Source organism: Desmodus rotundus, chromosome 1 (genome assembly GCF_022682495.2).
Source record: "Desmodus rotundus isolate HL8 chromosome 1, HLdesRot8A.1, whole genome shotgun sequence".
Taxonomy (NCBI): Eukaryota; Metazoa; Chordata; class Mammalia; order Chiroptera; family Phyllostomidae; genus Desmodus; species Desmodus rotundus.
The window spans coordinates 78,494,213-78,515,602 of record NC_071387.1 but is presented as its reverse complement, the minus strand read 5'-3'; the positions used below and the strand labels follow the sequence as shown (position 1 = coordinate 78,515,602).

Here is a 21,390-nt window from a genome sequence, read left to right as displayed (position 1 = left end):
GGAGTAGCATCCCATCTTATTGTATGTTTTACATACATTGTACTTTCCTGTTCTTTATCCCTGCCCCCCTTTTTTGCCTGAATTGGTTAATATAACATAAGTCAAGCTGCTGTAACAAGTTAACACTAAAATCTCAGCAGCGTAGTAATATAAGAAGGCTTATTTCTTATTCATCGTGCTTGAACTGTAGACTTATCGTTGAGGAAGGCCGGCTCCCAGTCTCCAGAGCAGAGGCTGGAACTTATTGGTGCTCTGATATTGGCGCATTCTGCTGCCACCACCCAGACTTGTTTGAGTGTTTCTCTTTGACCACATGTGGGAGAGAACTGGTATGGGACTGCATTCTTTCCACAACAATTATCTCAAAGCAAAGAGACCTCCAGAGAAGCGCAGCTGGAGGAAGAGTGTGAGGCAGGATGCAGGACGAGGGTGGTGCACCAGGGCCAAGGGGAGGGGCGCTCACCGTGGTAGAGAACTCAGAAAATTACTCCATAAGTAGTGTCAGTCACCAGGACCAGAGAGCTAGATGCTCTTTTATGCACATAAAACCTGTAGGATCTCCCTTCTCTTCTCTGCCCGCCCTCTCTGAGTCTCCTGCTCCTCCATCCCTGGCAGGTGCAGGCCCCTCAGCACCCAGGGAAAGGAGAGATGCTAAGTCAGGGGAGAGAGAAATCAGACCACAGCTCCGTGTATTGTCCCGCTGGTAAAATGATAATTGCTTGTTTGGGTTTTTTTAATCACTCTCACCCTAGAATATTTTCTAATAAGCCTGCTTGACCTCACCTGACACTTGGGGCAGGTTACTGCACTGTTACAGAATCTTTAACAGCCCTCAACCGACAAAGGTGCAGAGAGCTCACAGCCAAGGAGGTTTGAAAGAGAGGAGTCTGGGGTCTCCATAGCCTGGCAGAGAAGCTTACCCAAAGATGGCATGGTTATCACCCTGTAGAAAGCCCGTCTGGTATCTAACTTGGCAATGTTATTTCACATTCCTTTCCGACTGACTACATAAGCCCTTATTTCTCAAATGTTCTCAATCAGCTCTTTTGTCTTCCTGCTGTATCCTTCCTTACTAAGTCAAATAAAAGATTAACAAGTTTTAGCATGTATCTTTGTGCTTCTAAAATACTGAAGTAAAATATTAGCAATCCTTTGACTCATTTGGCTAAATGAACACAATAGTTACACTATAACCATAATGTCTGCAAGATTTCAGAAATTAATGTATTACCAAGCCCTAGTAAAGACAAAGAATACCAGAGAGGAGTTGAATTAAAATCAGGCTTTAGGATATTTTCAAGAAACACATCTAGAACATAAGGTCACATAAAGGTTGAACCTAAAATGAGAAAAAAATATATTATATATACAAGGTGAATACCAATCAAAAGACAAAAGGCACAGCTTTATTAATATCAGCCAAGACAACCACTAAAGAAAATAAGTATTACCAGAAATAAAGATTAGTAAAAGGTTCATCAGGAAGATAGAGCAATTCTAATCCTGGATCACCTAATAAAATATCTTCACATAGAACTGCAAGGAGAGTTGAAAAATACCCATCAGAAGTGGTGAACAGTTTTTAATTTATTTTAAAAGTTTTCATTTTTAATGATTTTAGAATGTAAAATTTGTAAAGAAAATAGAGCAAAAAATGAAAAATGTAATAGAAGAGTTGGATAAAATTGATAAAATCCTTTTGTAAACAGGAAAGCAAAGAGGCAAAGAAACAAATTATGAGGAAAAAGAGACAAATAGAGGATGAATTCAGGATCTTCATAATAGGACTTCCAGAAATAATATTGCCCGACATCTGGGTGATTGCAGTTGTAAAAAAAAGAGAGGAAATGGAGGGGGATAAATGTGTCCCATTACTAGCCTCTCGATCTCTCTGCTCATTTTCAGAACAAAGCTGTTGACCCTTCTCAGTGATTTTGTGAATTAGTTCATAGCCTTGGATAAACACATTTCCTGCTAAAGTTTTTTAAGCACAGTAAGAAAATGTTACCAAAAAAGTCAATAAATTTGAAAACTTCAGGTGAAATGGATATATTTCTAGAAAAATATAAATCCAAGACTTTTCAAAAAATATTGAAAACCCAAATAGCTCTATGACCACTAAATTGCTATTAAAATATAATAGCAATAATGCAGTGATGATGGTAGTGATATAAATAAGTAGTTTAAAACAAAGGTGGTTTTACAGACAAACTCTATTAAACATTAAAATACCCAATAATTCCTAAAGAGAAAAAAGAGGTAAAATTTCTCTATTCAGTTTATGAGGCTGATATAATCTCAACACCAAAACTTTAGAAACTAGTTGAAAACATTATCTAGTAATGTTGACTCTGAACAATTTATAAGCCAGCAATTCTGCTCCCAGGCATGTGCTGAGCTCTCACACAAGTCCTTCAGAGAGACACGGACAATGTGTTCAGATCAGCAAAAGAGAAACTACAGAAATGTTGTCAACAGAGGAAAAGATAACTAAATTGGGATATATATATTTTTTTAAATATATTTTATTGATTATGCCATTAGAGTTGTCTCAATTTTTCCCCCTTTGCCGGCCTTCAACTGGTATGCCACTTCCCTCCAGCAATCCCCATCCTTCTTAGTTCATGTCCATGGGTCATGCATGTAAGTTCTTTGGCTTCTCCATTTCCTGTACTATTTGTAACTTCCCCCTGTCTGTTTTGTACCTTTCCAATTATGTTTCTTAATCCCTGTACCCTTTTCTCTATTCTTTTCTTTCCCCCTCCCCACCAATAACCTTCCAAGTGATCTCCATATCTATGATTCTGTTCCTGTTCTAGTTGTTTGCTTAGTTTGATTTTGTTTTTGTTACTGTTTTTTAGATTCAGTTGTTGACAGCTGTGAGTTGGTTGTCATTTTAATGTTCATAGTTCTGATCTTCTTCTTAAATTAGTCCCTTTAAAATTTCATATAATAAGAGCTTGATGATGATGATGAACTCCTTTAGTTTTACCTTGTCTGAGAAGCACTTTATCTGCCCTTCCATTCTAAATGACAGCTTTGCTGGATACAGTAATCTTCGATGTAGGTCCTTGCTTTTCATCACTTTAAATACTTCTTGCCAGTCCCTTCTAGCCTGCAAAGTTTCTTTTGAGAAATCAGCTGACAGTCTTATGGGAACACCCTTGTAGGTAACTCTCTGCTTTTCTCTTGCTGCTTTCAAGATTATCTCTTTATCTTTAACTTTGGCATTTTAATTATGATGGATCTTAGTGTGGTCCTCTTTGGGTCCATCTTGTTTGGGACTCTCTGTGCTTCCTGGACTTCTATGCCTATGTCCTTGGCCAAATTAGGGAAGTTTTCTTTCATTGTTTTTTCGAATAAGCTTTCAGTTTCTTGCTCTTCCTATTCTCCTTCTGGGACACTAATGATTTGGATGTTGGCAAATTTGGAGATGTCCCAGAGTCTTCTTATAGTCTCCTTATTTTTTTTTTGAATTCTCATTTCTTCATTCTGTACTGGTTAAATGTTTATTTCTTCCTTGTGTTCCAAATCATTGATTCAAACCCTGACTTTCTTCCCTTCACTGTTGGATCCCTGTGGATTTTTCTTCATTTCACTTAGTGTATATACACTTAGTGTTCAATTTATTTCACTTCATCTCTTCCCTTATGTTTTTGCCATACTCAGTGAGTTCTCTAAGCATCCTTATCACCAGAGTTTGGAACTCTGCATCTGATAGTTGCCTATCTCTGTTTTGCTTAGTTCTTTTTCTGGGGTTTTGTTCTGTTCTTTCATTTGGGCTATATTTCTTTGTATTCTCAATTTGGCAGCCTCCCTGTGTTTGGTTCTATACATTAGGTAGAGCTGTTTTGACTCCCTGTCTTAGTGCACCTGTTAAGTTGTATGGGGCAAAACCTTAGGTAGGGGCAACCCCCTTCACCACTTTGTGGCTCTGTGTGTGAGTCACTTCACCCCCTTCCCATGTGTGACTGGCACCCCTTTAGCTGCTGCCTCAGTGGTGGTTCCCAGAGTAGGTGGATTTGCATACATTCTAGGACTGTGCTGTCCCTTTAAACAGACTCTCCCAAGAGACCAGCAGTTTTTTTCTGCTACTCCAACCCCCCACTGGTTTTTACAGCCAGAAGTTATAAGGCTTTATTTTCCTGGCTGGAAACCTTGGGGGACCTTAGGCTGCGCAGTCTAGCCTGGGGTTGGGATCGCTTGCTGCCAATGTGTCCCTCCTGATTTTTATCCACCGCACATGAATGCGGGACCACCCATTCTACCAGCCAACACCACCGCCACTTCACTGCCACAACACCACTTCTTCTCTGTCCCAGCTCCCCTTCTCTGCCCCTCCTACCCATCTGGATGAATATGGCTTCTTTAAATCCTTGGTTGTTGGACTTCCACACAGTTTGATTTTCTGGATGTTCTGGGTGTTTTTTGTTTTGAGGTTAGTTGTGATCCTTCTTATGGTTGTACAAGGAGGTAAAGCATGTCTACCTATGCCTCCCTCTTGACCGGAAGCCTAAATTGGGGTATATTTACATAATGAAGTACCAAACAATTCCGAAAATGAATGAACTGTGTTCCACATACATCAGCATGGATGAATTTCAAAGCATAATATTGATTAATAAGAAGCTGGCTGCAGAAGATATCAATTTATGAATCAATTTACATGAAATTCAAAACAAGAGGTGCAACCAACGTGTTTAGGGATACATGTATATGCAATAGAATTTTTAAGTAAGAAAATTATTAATACAATGCTCATAATAGTGCCTACATCTGTGGAGTGAGGGAGAGGAAACACAAAGGCATGACGTGTGACCGTATGGCATGCTTCAAGGACTTTGGTGATGTTATAGTTCTTAAGCTGGGTGATAAGGGACACAGTACTCATGTTACTATTTTTTCAAACATACCTATGCATTATATACACTCTTGTTTGATGCATTTTTCTCTCTCCCCTCTCTCTCTCTCACCTTCTCTTTCTCTGTCTCACACACATGCACGTGGACATTCATGGCATACTACAGTGAACCCGGGACAGCAAAGCCTAAATCAGAAATTATATGGCTGAAGTCAAGCTGCACAGGAACAAAGCAATGAATCCAGGGGAATGTAAAAATAATTAAAAGCTACTGTTTTTATTTAAGTCCAGATGAAAGAGAATAAGCTGAGAGTGCAGCTGGAGTAACTTAAACTCGAGTAATTTAGACATTAGAAGAAGAATTTCCTTGCTGAAACAGCACAAAGTACCACCATACATTGCTGAGTAAGAGGACAATCACGAATAGGGCACGGCGGGGATTTCTTGGGCTGGTCTGAAGCAGAGCTAGGCAAGTGAATGGGATCTGGGGGCCAGCTCTGTGCCATTCCCTGTAGCTTCCCAGAGAACTGTCTTGAGGAGAATTCTGACTGCTCTCTCTGCCACATAGGAGCTGGGAGCAGTGCCTGCATCCATGACATCCCAGGTGTTGAGGGTGGCACTAGAGCTGCCCAGATGTGAAGGAATAAAACCAGACAAGCTTTAGTTGTATATTTTGTTTCTAGCACTCTCTGGGCATTAATAGCCAAGAATACAGGTTTACTTACATATATCAAAGTGACAAAAAGTAAAATGCATAATATTTTAAATATATTAAACTCATATTTTATGTAAATATTAAAATTTATAATAATATGGGATGGGTTAAGATTGTTTCCGTCATATAGAGAATAATTTGGCAACAGTATCCAATATTTAAATGCACACACCCATAAGCCAGCTATCTTACTGATAGGGATGTATATTTGAATGTGTATATGTTCAAGGATGTGTCTTGAAGCATTATTTGTAAAAGCAAAAATGAAACTCAACCTTAGTGCCAACACCTTAGAAGCTGATAAAAGAGACATGGTACATCCCTGGAAAGGAGTATCCCTGAGATCATTAAAAAGAATGCAGGCCGTTTATCTGTATGTTTTTGCTGTGGCAAGATCTCCACCCTAGATTATTAAACGAACAACACCAAGTTGAGAGCAGGGTTTATGGTCGTGTAAAGTAGGACCCCACTGGTGCTGACATGGCAAAAACTAACGTGCAGGCATACATTCTGAGGGAGGCTGCTGGTGGGCTACGGAAACCTCTTCACCACATCTTCATGGGCAGGAGACTAAAGGACACCTGGCTGTTCTTGCCCCGCGTTTGGCCGCAGGACTGAGTTCTGTCAGTGGGCTTCCAGGACACCACCTACAGCCTCATGACCCAGCTCTAGCTTTAGAGAGTGGAGCAAAGGCCTGCAAGACAAGACAGAAGGAGCCTGGACAAAGCCACCTGCCAATCAGGAAAATCTGGACTGCCGTTGGGTCTCTGTCACTGCAGCCGTCCTCCACCATTCTGTCAACATCCTTTTCCACATGGACGTATGGACTTAAGCATGGGTTTTATTTGCCTTTTCTGGAAGAAATCTCAAGACATTTTGAACACGGAGACCTTGACAGAGAAGGGCAGGATATGGGCAGGAATGATGGAATGCCTTATTTCTTTTTATGCCTTCCTGTGGTGCTTAAGTTTTCTCATTTTATGTCTGCATTATTTTATCTTTAACAGGGGTTATCTAGGCAAAGAGATGATGACCTTTTGCTGTTCTCTTCTTTTGCCTCTTTGAGTTAAAAATATACTCATAAACATCATTAGACATCAGGGAATGCAAATTAAAACCACAATTAGATCTCACTATATAGTCATCAGGCAGAATGGATAAAATAAGATCAAAAGAAGGCGACAACACTAAGTGTGACAAGGATGTGAGGAACCTGGGTGACTCAGCCATTGCCGGTGGGAATGGCACAGATGCCCTGGGAAACAGTTTGGCAGTTTTTTTAAAACCTAAACATGCAACTACCATACCAGCCAGCAGTGGCACTCCTAAGCATTTATCCCAGAAAAATAGAGACTTACGCTCTCGCAATTACTTAGAGACAAATGTTTATAGAAGCTTTATTTGTATTGCCCAAAACTGGGAACAACCTAGATGTCCTTCAGCAGGTGAGTGGTTAGAGCAAACTGAAACATCTGTAACATAAACCTACTCAGCACTGAACAGGAACAAACCATTGAGACAACCTCGCTAAATCTCCAGAAAATTATGCTGAGTGAAAAAAAGTCAATCCAGAAATGTTACAAAAGCATATGATTCCATTTATGTAACATGCTTGAAATGGCCAAATTCTAGAAATGGGGACCAGATTAGTACTGGCCAGGGATGAAGGAGGGAGTGGGAGTAGGAGGGGGTGGGGGGTCTGTAAAAGAGCAACACAAGTGATCCTTGTGGCCATGAAACTATTCTGTCCTTGACCGTCTCCGCGCCGACACCCTGACTGTGGTACTGTGCGGAGGCTTTGCGGAGGAACTGGGCAAAGAGTATGTGGGAACTCTGGATTTCGTACAACCGCATATGAGCCTCCAGTTATCTCAAAATAAAACCTTTAATTTTTTTTAAAGGAGAACAAAACAAGTACATGGAAAGTAGGTGACAGTGCTTTTTAAAAGAGCAAGAGATGTGGACTGGGTGGTTCCCACATGGGGCTCAGCTGGGGCCAAGGTGATCTGGGAGAATGGAGGCACTGGCCCTGCTTGGGGACAGCAGGTTGCTTTTGTACAGGCCAGAGCAGTTGCACCTCCTCCTCAGGGGTCCTATACCTGGGCACCGCTGACTGGGAACCCTGGATGGCCGGAACCCTAGACATCAGGCAGTAAATCTGATGTCTTTATCTGTCCTCAGCCCGTCTGGTTGTTCATAATCATGGGGCCATTCTTGTATCCTCCAGTAACCAGGAGTAGATGAGGGCTTCAGGTGTCCTCCCCACAGCCCGGCAAGCAGATGGTGTGCTTCAAAATGCAAGCAAGGAAGCCTCAGGCCAAATCCTACCACACCAACATCCGTCAGTAAACTGGCACCCAAAACCATCACAAACCTGTTCTTATAGCTCAGCAGACTCCCAGCCCTCTGCCCGTTAGGCATTCTGTGAGGACCTTGATGAAGGCTCATTCTAGATGGGTAGATACTGTCCTGGGGCAGGATGCAGTCAGCCTTCTCATGGGTCAGGGGAGAGAATCCTTCACTAAGTCTCGGGAGCATGGCCAAACAAGATATCGCTTCTGTTTTTTTATATGAGGGCAAAAGTGCCTGTGAAATATTTCTAGCCAATCCACATTATCTTGGATTGCATTACTTCAGGAAAATAATTCATAATATCTCTTGTCTAAACAGCAAACCCTCTAATGAAAGTCCAATTAGCTGAAGTGTAGATATTGATGAACTTCAATACAGTATCTTTAAAAATTAACTAAAGCTAACTAATCTGGCTGGTATGGCTCAGTGAGTTGGGAGCGTGGTCCAGTAGACCAAAAGGTCGCAGGTTAGATTCCTGGGTCAGGGAACATACCTAGGTTGAGGGTTCGGTCCCTGGTTGGGTCACATACAAGAGGCAACTGATTGATGTTTCTGTCTCACATCCCTGTTTCTCTCCCTTTCTCTCCCTCCCTTCCCCTCTCTCTAAAATCAATAAGCATGTCCTTGGGTGAGAATAAAAAAATTAACTAAACACTGGAGGTAGCAAGGTCCTGACAGAAACAGCTCACTCAAATCGGGTAACTTGAAGAGAGTTTAACAAAAGGACAATTTACAAGGTGTGTGAAGGGTGTAGAGAAACCACGATACTCTGCGGCTAATGACAATAGGCCTGTTGTCACTTGTGGGCCTGAAAAGTGTGAGGAGTGAACTGTTAGTGGAACCAGAGTAAGAGCTGTGTGAAGAGGGCTGTCCAACAGAGCTTCAGCAGAGGGTCACAGCCAACGCTTTGTGACCCACAGAGAGAGCAGAAAAGAACCCATCCTCACTCCCCTCCTTCCCTCTCACCTGTTGCCAGGGTCCCCCACTGGCCAAACCCAGCTGAAACCAGAGCCCACCTGAGTTTGCTGGTGCAAGTCAGCCTCGTGGGGCACAGAGCAGGGTGAAGAAGGACAGAGACTGGGTCTGGAGGGGCAAGTAGAGAAACCCAGCAGACACCACCTCTGAGTGTTAACTTCAACTGTGAACCCAGTGCTGCAGAAATGGGGACTAAAACTTGTGGACCTTAAACATAAATTTACCATACAGTCTAGTGATTCCACTCCCAAGTAATCTACCCAGAAGAAATGGAAACATATGTCCACACAGAGACTCACATATGAATGCTCACAGCGACGTTACCATGTTGTCAAAAATGAGAACATCCAAGCATTCATCAACTGGTAAGTGAACAAACAAACTATGGTATATCCAGACCATGGAACATTATTCTGCAATAAAAGTGAAGGAACCACTAACACATGCTACAACATGGACGAACCTCAAAAACATTGTGCTAAGTGAAAAAACCAGTTACAAAAGACTGCATACTGTGTGGTGGCATTTGCATGCAGTATCCAGAAAGGCTTAGCAGCAGCCTGGGGGGAGGGATGCGAATGAAGGGTTCACTGTGACCAGGCAAGTGTTAGAGTGATGGAAATGTTCTAAAACTGGATGGTGATGATGGTGGAGAACTTGGCTAATTTATGAAAACTCATTGAATTGTGCACTTAAGTACATTTTTTCTTTGTAAATTATACCTCAAGAAACTGTTTAAAATATAAAAATATATAAATTAACTGACCACATGCATATCATATCAACTATGCTGAAGTTTTTAAAGTAAATTACATTCACTCTAAGAGATGATCCTCAGCCATAAAAAGTCCCTGACCGGGAATATGTACAATAAGTTTTATTTTATTAAAAAAATGAATCAAAATCTAGACATTTAGAAAAGATAATTAGCCCTGGCTGGTGTGGCTCAGTGGATTGAGCTCTGGCCTGCAAACCAAAGGGTTGCAGGTTTGATTCCCAGTCAGAGCACATGCCTGGGTTGCGGGCCAGGTCCCCACTTGAGGGTGCATGACAGGCAACCACACATTGATGTTTCCCTCCCTCCCTTTCTCCCTCCCTTCCCCTCTCTCTAAAAATAAATAAATATAATCTTTTAAAAATATTGTATTTTTATTTTACAATGGGGGGCACTCAAGAGGCAACTACACATTGACGTTTCTTTCCCTCTTTTTCTCCGTCCCGTCCTCTCTGTCTGAAAATAAGTAAATAAAATCTTTTGTTTAAAAAAAGATAATTAGAGGTGATTCTCTGCATCTGTTGTTCCCTTTCAATAGTCAATTCCCTAGTGTACTTAAATACAACATACAAAAAAAGTTTATTCAAAACGAAAGCTGGAACACAGCTCTGGTTTAAATGAAAAATAAACCACAGAAAAATCTGCCAGAGACTTCATGTCAGTTTTGATTGACCCTAGATTAAGCTCCATTGTGGCCAGACTGAGCAAAGGAGGGGAAGGCAGGAGGAAGAGCCCCTCAAAGAAATGCATCTTCAGCTGTGCCTGTCTGACTGTTTGCTCTGAGAAACAACCACCACGGGAAAACTAACCACGAAGAGTGAACCCTAAGGTCGACCATGGATTCTGGGTGACAATGACGTGAGTGTATGTTCATGGATAGTAACAGACGCTCCACTCTGACGGGGACGGGGTGTTGATAATGGGGCGGTTGTGGATGTGCAGGGGCAGGGGGCATGTGGAGAATCTCTGCACTTCCACTCCATTTTACAGGCAGCCTCAAACTTCTCTGAGAAATAAAGTTTAATAACAAACTTAAAAATAAGAGAAAATTAAAAGATTAAAAAATAAAAACCAAGGACTGCCCCATTTCCAGGGGGACCCTGCCAAAGGTACCCTGGGGTCTTCTCTCTCTTCTCTCCATGGAAAATCCCCACCCCGTCCCCCATCTCCAACCCTCATCTTTGAGTCCTGGGATCCATCCTAGGATGGCTAAAAAAGGGAGCGCCTTTGTCTCAGTTCTCTTCATCGGCCTCCTGAGGGGAGATTGTCCATCAAATGGGAAACAATTTGCATTTGCAACACAAAGGATGCTCTCTGCCTGGTGGGCTTTCCATCCTCTCAAGAGCCATCGACACTTTTAAGTCCAAGTGAAGTGGTCTGGGCCAGGAGGGGGTGCAGAGGGCACTTGATTGTCTGGGCCAGCATTGTCCCCTTTGTCTACTTGAGCAGAGCGCAATCTCATTTCCAGAACGTCCAGGTTGACAGGCTCCATATGCGGGTTTTGCTGTCTCCCTTTTCCTGGGAGTTAAGCCACAGAAGCACTTTCTTTCTTTCCCAGAATTCACTGTGGGGCACCAGCCTGAAGAATGGCTGCTGCCCTGATGAATGGGCCTTTCTCCTTCTACTGTATGTTAGGGCCTGGGTCAAGGAAGGTGCTTGTCACTGTTGATCTCTAACAGGTGGTGGGACTGCCAGCAAAGACAGAGCTTCCTCTGTGTGACAGTGCATAAAAGCAGAGGCTGAAATCCAGGTGCTAAAAGAGGAGAAATGGTGTGAGAGACAGGGCAGGGCAGCGGCCTCAGAGGCACAGAAGGCAGGCCCTCTTTGGTCCTTTGTCCCAGGCCCATCCTTCCCCACGATGTTTTCCCACTTGCTCCCTGTAATGCTTGAAATTCCTTTGGCAGGAGATGAAGTCTCTTTTGCCACTCTGAATATAACTGCAGATTAAGTTAAAGTGCAATATAGAATAGGCGCCCAGAAAGACGGAGTAGAAGTACTTTTCCCCATTCTGGCCACTGAATGCAACTACAAAGTGAAACCTGTACATAATACAGAAAAGAAACATAAAAAGACTCCAAAAGATGAAAAGCAAATCAGCTAGCTAGAGGGCTCATATATCCCCAACTTCGGAAACACCAGCAAGTGCAGACATCAGTCCCAACAGAAGCCTCTTCTCTCTGACCAAAGGACCAGCAAGCAGAAGACTTTAAACAAAAACTGCTTTACTCCAGATAAACAACTCAAAAACATTTTTATGTTCCTACAGCCACCACTGCCTGCAAACGCTGAGAGATGAGCCGAGAATTTCATCTTGGTGAGGCTGCCGTAACAATGGCCCCAGCCCCCAGTCAGGTTGGCCTCAGAGAAGGCCAAGTATAGACCTGGGACTTTCATCCCACCCACCCCACCATGTCAAAAGAAACCTGAACTTCTACTGCCACCTGGCAGTGCCAAGGCACCCCTTTCCCTCCCTCCCTTCTCCTGGTATGGTGACAGGAAAGGCATCAAGGACAGTCAGGACTTACCCCACACCAGGGTCATCTTCCCCAGGCACCACTGGAGGCCTCATGGGGAGCAATAAGGGGGCACTTCTGCCTTCCCCACCCAAAGCGACCTAAGGGGGAGCCAGCGCTCTCACCCATCCCCACAGTAACTAGGAGACAGCGCAGTCCCGTGAAGGCCAAGTGGGAACCTGGGCTTCTACCGCACATTGTAGGGACCAGTCAGCCCCCATGCCCTAAAGGAGCATGAAGCAGTGTTGGTGTAGACCTAAAAAGGAGACTTAAATAAGATCCAAAGTCTCTGACATAAAACCAAAAATGCCCAAAATTCATTCAAAAATCACTCTTCACACCAAAAACCAGGAAGATCTCAATTTGAGTGAAATAAAAGCAATCAAAAGATGCCAACACTAAGATGGCACAGATGTTAGAATTGTATGACTGGGACTTTAAAGCAGCCATCATAAAAATGCTTTTATGAGCAATGATGAACGCAATTAAAACAAATGAAAAATAGAAAATTTTAGCAAAAAAATAGAGCAGGGGAGTCAAACTCATTTTCACTGGGGGCCACATCAGCCTCGCAGTTGCCTTCAAAGGGCCAAACTTAATTTTAGGACTGTATAAATGTAACTACTCCTTAACTAGGGGCAAGGAGCTCTACATTCGGCCCTTTGAAGGCAACCATGAGGCTGATGTGGCCCTCAGTGAAAATGAGTTTGACACCCCTGAAATACAGGGTATAAAAAAAGAACAAAATGGAAATTTTAAAACAAAAAATGCAATACCCAAATTAAAAACTTGATGGGTGGGCTCAACAGCAGAATGGTGGGGACTAAGGGAAGAAGTAGTGAACTTAAACATAAAACAGTAGAAACTGCCCAGCCTAAACAGCAAAGAAAAATACACTGGAAAAAAATGAGAAGCCTCTCGGACGCTTGTTGGGCTGTAAGAAAGGTCTGACATTTCTGTCACCGGCGTCCAGAAGGAGAGAAGGGGGCTGGGCAGAAAAAGTACCTGAAGAAAGAATGAGTGAAATTTTTCTAAATTTGTGAAAAGACATAAACTTACAGATTCAAGAGTCAGTGTGAACCTCAAACAAGGTAAACCCAAACAAATGCACACCAAGAAACGTCATAATTAAACTTCTTAAAAGTAAAGATAAAGGAAAAAAAACCTTGAAAACAGTCGGAGAGAAAAACAAAGCCTTCCTTAAAGGGGAAAAACAACTTGAAGGACATCAGGCTCATCAGAAACTTTGAGACCAGAAGTGAGTGGCACAACATTTTTCAAGTGCTGAAAGAAAGGATGTCAACCATGAGTAATCCAGCAAAGTTATCCTTCAGGTATGAAGGGGAAGTCAAGACATTGTCTGATGAAGGAAAACAAAGAGAATTGGCCACCAACAGACTTACCTTCAAAGCATAGCTAAAGGAGTTCTCTGAATAGGAAGAAAATAACAAAAGAAAGACTCTGGGAACATCAGGGAGGAAGAAAGAACAACAGAAAGAATAAACATATGGGTAACTACAAAAGGATTACATGGGAAAGGAAGCACAATTTGAACATTCAATAATAATAGTGGCTAGCTTGAAGCTTGAAAAGCTTACTCTGTGCAAAGCATTTTGCCCTCCTCATGCCACTTAACCCTTGCCACCGCCCAGGTGGGGTGTCATCACATCCAGTTTATTGATGTGTAAATTCTGCGGTGAGCATCACAGTCAGGGTTTGAACACAAAGATGTCCCAAACTGGGGCTCAGCCATTCAGTCTGCAGTCTCCCAGGCTCTGCACTGCTTCCCTTGGGGTGGCGTGGACCAGAGAGACCAGAGCAGGCTCCCTGGAAAGGAGAAAAGCCTGCATGAAGGAGAGGTAAAAAGCCCAGAAAACTGTCTAACATGTTGCCTTAGAAAAGAACAAAAAGAAACAAAGAAAAAGATAATACAAGAAGAACAAAACAAGAATTAGCCTAGAACAGAAACAGAATTTAGAACTTGGAAGCTCTTGGGAGGCATATTCTGTGCTGGTGAAGACTGGAAGCCCAGAATGGATGTGCAACTTGTCCACAATCTCCAGTTACTGTCAGAGTGAGGACTGCCACACCCAGCTCCCGACCCCTAGGCCATTGCTTTTGGCAACAGCAGAGAAACGAATGCCTGAGGAGACCTTCCACATGGGCCTCCTATAAGCAGTAAGAGAAATATCTGAGTCTTAAGATATGGAGAACCAAGATGGTGGCGTAGGTAGACACGCTGCGCCTCCTCGCACAACCAGAACTGACAGAAAATCGAACGGCAAGGAAGTCCGACACCAAGGAAATAAAAAAGGAACATTCATCCAGACCGGTAGGAGGGGCGGAGACCTGCAGCCGGGGCGGAGAGGACTCGCATTGCCGTGGCGAGACCAAGACTGGCAGAATGTGGGACGAACGGGGCAGGCAGTCTGACTACTAGCAGACCCTGCGACCCCACATTCGTGCACAGATAAACTGAGAGGGCTGGACTCAGAGTGGCAGAGAGTGGGGCAGGCTGAGCAGTGGGCAGCACCCCACGTCCCCACATTCGTGCACAGATAAACCGGACAAACGGCGGGGAGTGAAGCAGACTGCACAACCCAGGGCTCCAGCGCAGGGAAATAAAGCCTCAAACCTCTGAGTGAAAACGCCCGTGGGGGTTGGGGCGGCAGCAGGAGAGACTCCCAGCCTCACAGGAGAGGTCGCTGGAGAGACCCACAGGGGCCTAGGGCGTGCACAAGCCCACCCACTCGGGAACCAGCACCAGAGGGGCCCAGTTTGATTGTGGGTAGCGGAGGCAGTGACTAAAACCCGGTGGGGAGTGGAGAGGGCGCCATTGCTCCCTCTCAGCCCCTCCCCCACGTAAGCGTCACAGCGCACCAACCAGTGTTACCCCACCCAGGTGAACCCCTAAGGCCCTGCCCCTTAAAGTAACAGACGCACCAAGACAAAACAAAACAAAACAAAAAATGGCCCAAATGACAGAACACTTCAAAGCTCCAGAAAAAATAGAACTAAGAGAGGAAGAGATAGCCAATCTATCGGATGCACAGTTCAAAACACTGGTTATCAAGATGCTCACAGAATTGGTTGAATCTGTTCGAAAACCAGATGAAAAAATGAAGCCTATGCTAAGAGAAACAAAGGAAAATGTACAGGGAACCAATAGTGATGCGAAGGAAACTGGGACTGAAATCAACGGTGTGGACCAGAAGGAAGAAAGAAACATCCAACCAGAAAAGAATGAAGAAACAAGAATTTGGAAAAATGAGGAGAGGCTTAGGAACCTCCAGGACATCTTGAAACGTTCCAACATTCGATTTATAGGGGTGCCAGAAGGAGAAGAGGAAGAACAAAAAATTGAAAACTTATTTGAACAAATAATGAAGGAGAACTTCCCCAGTCTGGCAAAGGAAATAGACTTCCAGGAAGTCCAGGAGGCTCAGAGAGTCCCAAAGAAGCTGGACCCGAGGAGGAATACACCAAGGCACATCATAATTACATTACCTAAGATTAAGCAGAAGGAGAGAATCTTAGAAGCAGCAAGAGAAAAGGACACAGTTACCTACAAAGGGGTTCCCATAAGACCTCCCAATGAAATCAGTTGTCAGCTGATTTCTCAAAAGAGACCTTACAGGCAAGAAGTGGCTGGGAAGAAGTATTCCAAGTCATGAAAGGCAAGGGCCTACATCCAAGATTACTGTATCCAGCAAAGCTATCATTTAGAATGGAAGGGAAGATAAAGTGCTTCTCAGATAAGGTCAAGTTAAAGAAGTTCATCATCACCAAGCCCTTATTATATGAAATGTTAAAGGGAGTTACCTAAGAAAAAGAAGATCAAAAATAGGAACAGAGAAAATGACAGCAAACTCACAGTTATTAACGACCACACCTAAAACAAAAACAAGAGCAAACTAGGCAAACAACTAGAAAGGAACAGAACCATAGAGATGGAGATCACATGGAGGGTTGTCAATAGGGGAGTGGGAGGGGGAGAGGGGGGGAAAGGTACAGAGAATAAGTAGCATAGATGATAGGTGGAAAATAGACAGGGGGAGGGTAAGAATAGTGTAGGAAATGTAGAAGCCAAAGAACTTACAAGTATGACCCATGGACATGAACTATAGGGGGGGAATGTGGGAGGGAGGGGGTGTGCAGGATGGAGTGGAGTGGGGAGGGGAAATGGGACAACTGTAATAGCATAATCAATAAATATTTTTTTAAAAAAGAAAGAAACCAAAGGAAAGAAAAAAAAGATATGGAGGGGACCACAAATAGGTCAAGCCAGCATGAGTTTAAGGAAAATCGTGAAGGACCTAACATTCTCAGCACTCTGGAGAACTGAGAGGTAAGGCCACGGGTCTTTTGGATGAGGGATTAGGCCTTCTCCAGGAATGTGATATAAGGTAGAAAATAGTTACATAAAAGATGATACAATTTTAATGCAAATAGCTAGAAAAGCTTTCCTCCTTGTATTTGGGTATGGAAGACACGAGGCTTCAGAAAATGGCTGCTGAGTGGCCTCCCCAACCTCAACACTCACACATGACCACTCACCCGCTGAGCGCTGGGCACCACTCTTCATCAGAAAGGTGTTACACACGAATTGGGATAAGAGCAAAGAACTGAAGCAGAATGTCGGTACCGCGGACACTATCAGAGGATGAAGGATGGGGGGACAGACCCAAAAGACCAGTACTAGGAGCTTCTTTAACTGGAATGGTTTAGGTTTTTAAGGTCCCAGAAGTTTCTATCAGGTGCCCCCATACACCTTGCACCGTCCATTTCACCCCAGGTGGTTTAGCATCTATCACGATGAAGGCTTTTGGGGACCAGGAGACACGTGGGTGCTGAGCTGGTGTTCGTTGTGGTTTTCATCATTGACGTGCATTTCATATTTTTAAGGTGTTATTGATTTTTTGACACCCATCCTCATAATTTCTATGATTGTTTCTATTTCCTTTGTATTTTACCTGGTTCTGGCAGTCAGTGTGATGACTCTAGGAAGAAATAAACTGTGTAGGAATTCCAGGAAACAATACCTCTTTCATGGAATTTGTAATAATAATAAAAACAGCATAGAAAACTACATATGCTATAAATGTATTTGTAAAGACACTCATCTATTACCCATCTATCTATCTGTGTGCAGAGAAACAGGAAGCCGGGAAAGATACTAAAAGATGCCAGTCACATTCCAGTGACTCTCAGCCCTTTCTTTATGTAATATTTGGTAATGCCCATTAATCTTCTCGAAATTATAGTCATAGGCACTATGTCCTGCCTACACAAATAATTTTTTAAATCAATACATGCCCTAACTATAATCTAAAGGATATATAAAAATAGTTTATAATTTTTTAAATTGTGTTCAAGTACATAAATGTTTGTGGTACCATCGCACGAGAAAATAACAATACCCCTAAATTTTAAAACAACTCCTAAGGGGAGATGCTGCCACCTTTGAGTATCATTGTGTTTTTTAAGGTATCCAGGGAGTGTGATTATGACTTTCAACTTTCCTTTTTTACAGAAAATATTTTCCTTCATAAATGAATGTCTAGCCTTTCTAGTCAGACACTAGCATTTGGGGTGGACATCACGTGACCACGATGTGTTCAACACAAGAGGCAGAGAATGTCTCCAAGAACCCAACTCACCTCAAATGAGTAAGCTTTCCCAATGCCATCTCCTGCTCCAGTGATCACTGCAAAAAGCAGACAAGGTTTAGAGCACAGAGTTAACCTTTAAGTCCCCTTCCCCACTGGCTATGTTTCCTTGCAGGCTTGCTCTCTGGGACACAATATTCTAAAGCAGTGCCCTTCTGCTCCCTAGCCCACCCCACCCAGCGGGGAAGTTCCCAGCCCTCAACTTCCCTCACTGAACATTCAAAATGACTTGTTCTTTTCCCTCCCTGAGGCTGGAGAAAACACACTACAGAAAAATAAAAAACCACAGCCAGGGAACATTTCACTCAGATCCCATAAGCCTTGATTCATCAAGGGCAAGCAATGCACCCTGTTATCTCTATCCGCATATCCAAATGTACTGCAAGGACATTTCAAGGTTCCTTCTAAAAGTTGAGTCCTCCCCCTTCCCATCTGCAGCCCCACAGATCTACAGCAATCAAAGCCCAGGAAAGGTAGGGCACTTAGCAAAGATGAAAATACAGAAATGCAAAAGGAGGAGGAAATAAAATGAAGGGACCTGAAAAGCCTGCATTCAATGATGCTGATGTTTCATATAGAACAGTCAGATTGGCCTTCTAATTTTTTTATATCCAACACTGCATACATATTTAATGGCTGAACTCTAGGATAGACCTCTTTCGGACATAATATCAAAATGTGCTACAATTCAATAAATACATATCTGCGATTTACCTTTGCACCAACAATTAAAAGTTAGGCTTTCTAAAAGTGTGAACAAAAGATCCGTGTACCTTTAGCTTATTTGAGAGTAAGAGCAGACCAAGTTGTACGAGCTCCCAGCAGCACACCGGCAGAAGCACCCTGATTTCAGTAATGGCTAGTGGTTATCTGTTTAATTAGGTAGTTTAAGTGAATCCATGCATATTACGTGTTCATCTTAGTAGAAGTGTTTACTGTGCTGTGGGGTCAGTGGACATGGCCCTTTCCCCTCCCGTGACTGAAGGCTGGTCAAACGGCCACTGGCCAGAAGGAATGCATATCGTTTTGGGAGTGGATTGTAATTCCCTCCTTATCTCCTTTGGGAGCAGCTTCTTGTCCTCTGACTGCTTCTTGAGACCTTTTACCCACTGAAGTAATGTAATTTACAGTGCTCTTAGGACATGTGCCCCCTTTGTCTGGGAGCCCTCATAATGAGCCTCAGACTGCCGGAGGTGCGGTCTCTCTCGCACCCATCCTCCGTGGCCGACTCGCTCTCCTGTGACGTGAGTAATAAATGGCTTGTCCCTATTAGCTAGTCCACTGGGTGTTTTTTTTCATAACATCACGAACGCTTAAGCAGCCCCCTGGTTTGAGTTGGGAGCTCCTGTGCTGCATACGCAGAGGGTTATCTTCCACCTCACCTTCCCCTCTATTACAGGGCCATTCAAAATCACCCAGTACAGGCCTGTACTATAGTTAAGATAATGACATCGATCAAGGTCTGGTATCTGCTGAGTGCTTCCTTTCTGCCATGCACAGTTTCCAGTGTTACAGATGCATGATCCCACTTGCTATGCAAAATAACACTCTAATGTAGGGACCACCATTGTTCTTGATATACAGATCAGAAGCCAAGAGAGGAAGTTCTTAACTCTATCAAGGTCACACTGCTAAAAATTATGATGATGGGCTTTGAACCCAAACTGTCTGGCTTTGCAGCTGTCAGTCTTTTAAGATATACCAATGACATAATTAGCAAACCAACCACAGAGCTCTGGGGCCGGTTAAAATTTTTGTTTCTAATAATTGGATTTCCTCCCCCACCCCCTCCACTTATCTCCTCAATATCTACCTCTGCTCAAAGACATTTCACTCCTGCTAATGACAACATTATTCATACCGACTCAAAGGGCAGGTTGAGATTATGTTTTCTGAGTCAACAAATGCTCTGGCCTCTAGCCTCCTGCGAACTTTTTCTGGAATGTGCGATCTTAGAGGGGCTCTGCCCAGCACAGATGGGCAGCACTTGCACAGAGGTCCAAGCCCCTGCAGTGTGGGCATTCGCCTTCCTGTGGAGCAGACCGGGTGGACCCTGCACATTGGCGGACCCTGGCGAGTTCGCCGAGCCTGCACATCGCCCCGGGAGGGGGCGAATACTCACACACACTCTGCAAATGGAACATGCCACTTACAAACCTATTTTCCATTCCTAGCAATTTTAAAATGCTAAAATTTTTTATTTCCATTGCTCAAGTTATAAGATTGCCAGCTTTAGCAAACAAAGATGCAAGATGCCAATTAAATTTGATTTTTCTGGTAAACAGTGAATAAGTTTTTTGTATAAATATGTCCCGTGCAGTGTTTGGGCTGTTATATACTAAAAAATTACTCTGTTTATCTGAAATTCAAATGTAACTGTATTTTATCTGGCAGCTCTATAGGGTTGTTTACAATTTCTCCTGGCATGGTATTTCTAAAGCTGCTTAAGTTTTTTTAAGTCACTGGGTTTCTTGGTGCCCAACTTGGAAATGTAGCCTTAGTACTTTATTTGAGGAGATGCCGAAGCCAGCCTCATGCCCTTTACCTTAAACCCAGCCGTGGGCTATAATTCCACGTGGCGGTTCCAGGAGATAAGTCCCTTTGGGAGGCAGCAGCTAACCCACTTGGGACACCCACCAGACTGAGTTTCTGTCTAACTCTCTTATAAAGGTGTTTCCATAGAGATCTTAGCTGCCTTGATTTGATAATACACTCACTTTCCAAAAGGACTTGGTGAAAATATTTTTAATAAAGTGAATTGAAATTATTCAAATTTCGGAATTTGGAAACACAACAAAACAGGCACTCGGGCTTTTGAAAACGTGGAGAACAGGATGCAGCGGTTTCTGCAGCAATTACCACTCATATCATTAGAAGCTGCACGAGGAAGAAAGCGCAGCTGTTGAGGACAAGCAGACAGGCACAGTCCTCCCCCAGTCACCCCCTCAGACCCCACCTCTTGTTTTCCAACAATTCGAACTTTGCTCATGCTTTCCAGATCCCTCCAATTTAAAATCACCCAAAGGAATTACATCTTTGCTCTCAAAGGGAAAAGATGCAATGTGTCTTTTGAGACAAATAATAATAAGCAAGAACAACAGAAACCAAAAGATGGAATGCTTTCTTTACCTGCCCACTGTCCCATTGACTTCAAGAAAGACCTTGGCAAAACTTTCCAGAAGTGCAGGAAAACACATTTGGAGAATCTCACCCACTTTACCAGGTAGACCAGGCACACCAGCAGCCCTATGAAGACGAAGAAGTGCTCCAGAGCTTCCCCCATGACTGCACCAAAGCAGCCTCTGTCGCAGACCTGGCCAGGGCCGTCACAGGCCTCCCGGGGCGTGGCTGCTGGGGAGGCATGACAGTCACCTTCTGGGGTCACCCAGGGTGATCCACTGTTTAAAGACCTTCAGATTAGAGTAACTTCTTTACACAATCCTCTGATTCACAGACTTTGGAATAAAGTATTCTTTCTAATATCTTTATAACACTGTTGGGCTTTTGTGCCTGCGGGGGAGCTGGAGAAG

At 43.3% G+C, this 21,390-nt stretch overlaps 1 protein-coding gene across 1 annotated transcript in view; it reads right to left on the bottom strand.

Moving 5' to 3' along the window:
• The window catches only part of HSD17B3 (hydroxysteroid 17-beta dehydrogenase 3), a 43,860-nt gene extending 22,717 nt beyond the window's left edge, over nt 1-21,143 (bottom strand). Inside the window, exons 1-2 of the mRNA XM_053925193.1 lie at nt 20,990-21,143; nt 17,852-17,898 (exon numbers count right to left, since the gene is read on the bottom strand). Coding sequence (XP_053781168.1) covers nt 17,852-17,898; nt 20,990-21,143 — 201 coding nt within the window. The remainder of the gene's footprint in view (nt 1-17,851; nt 17,899-20,989) is intronic.
• Between the last annotated feature and the right edge of the window lie 247 nt (nt 21,144-21,390).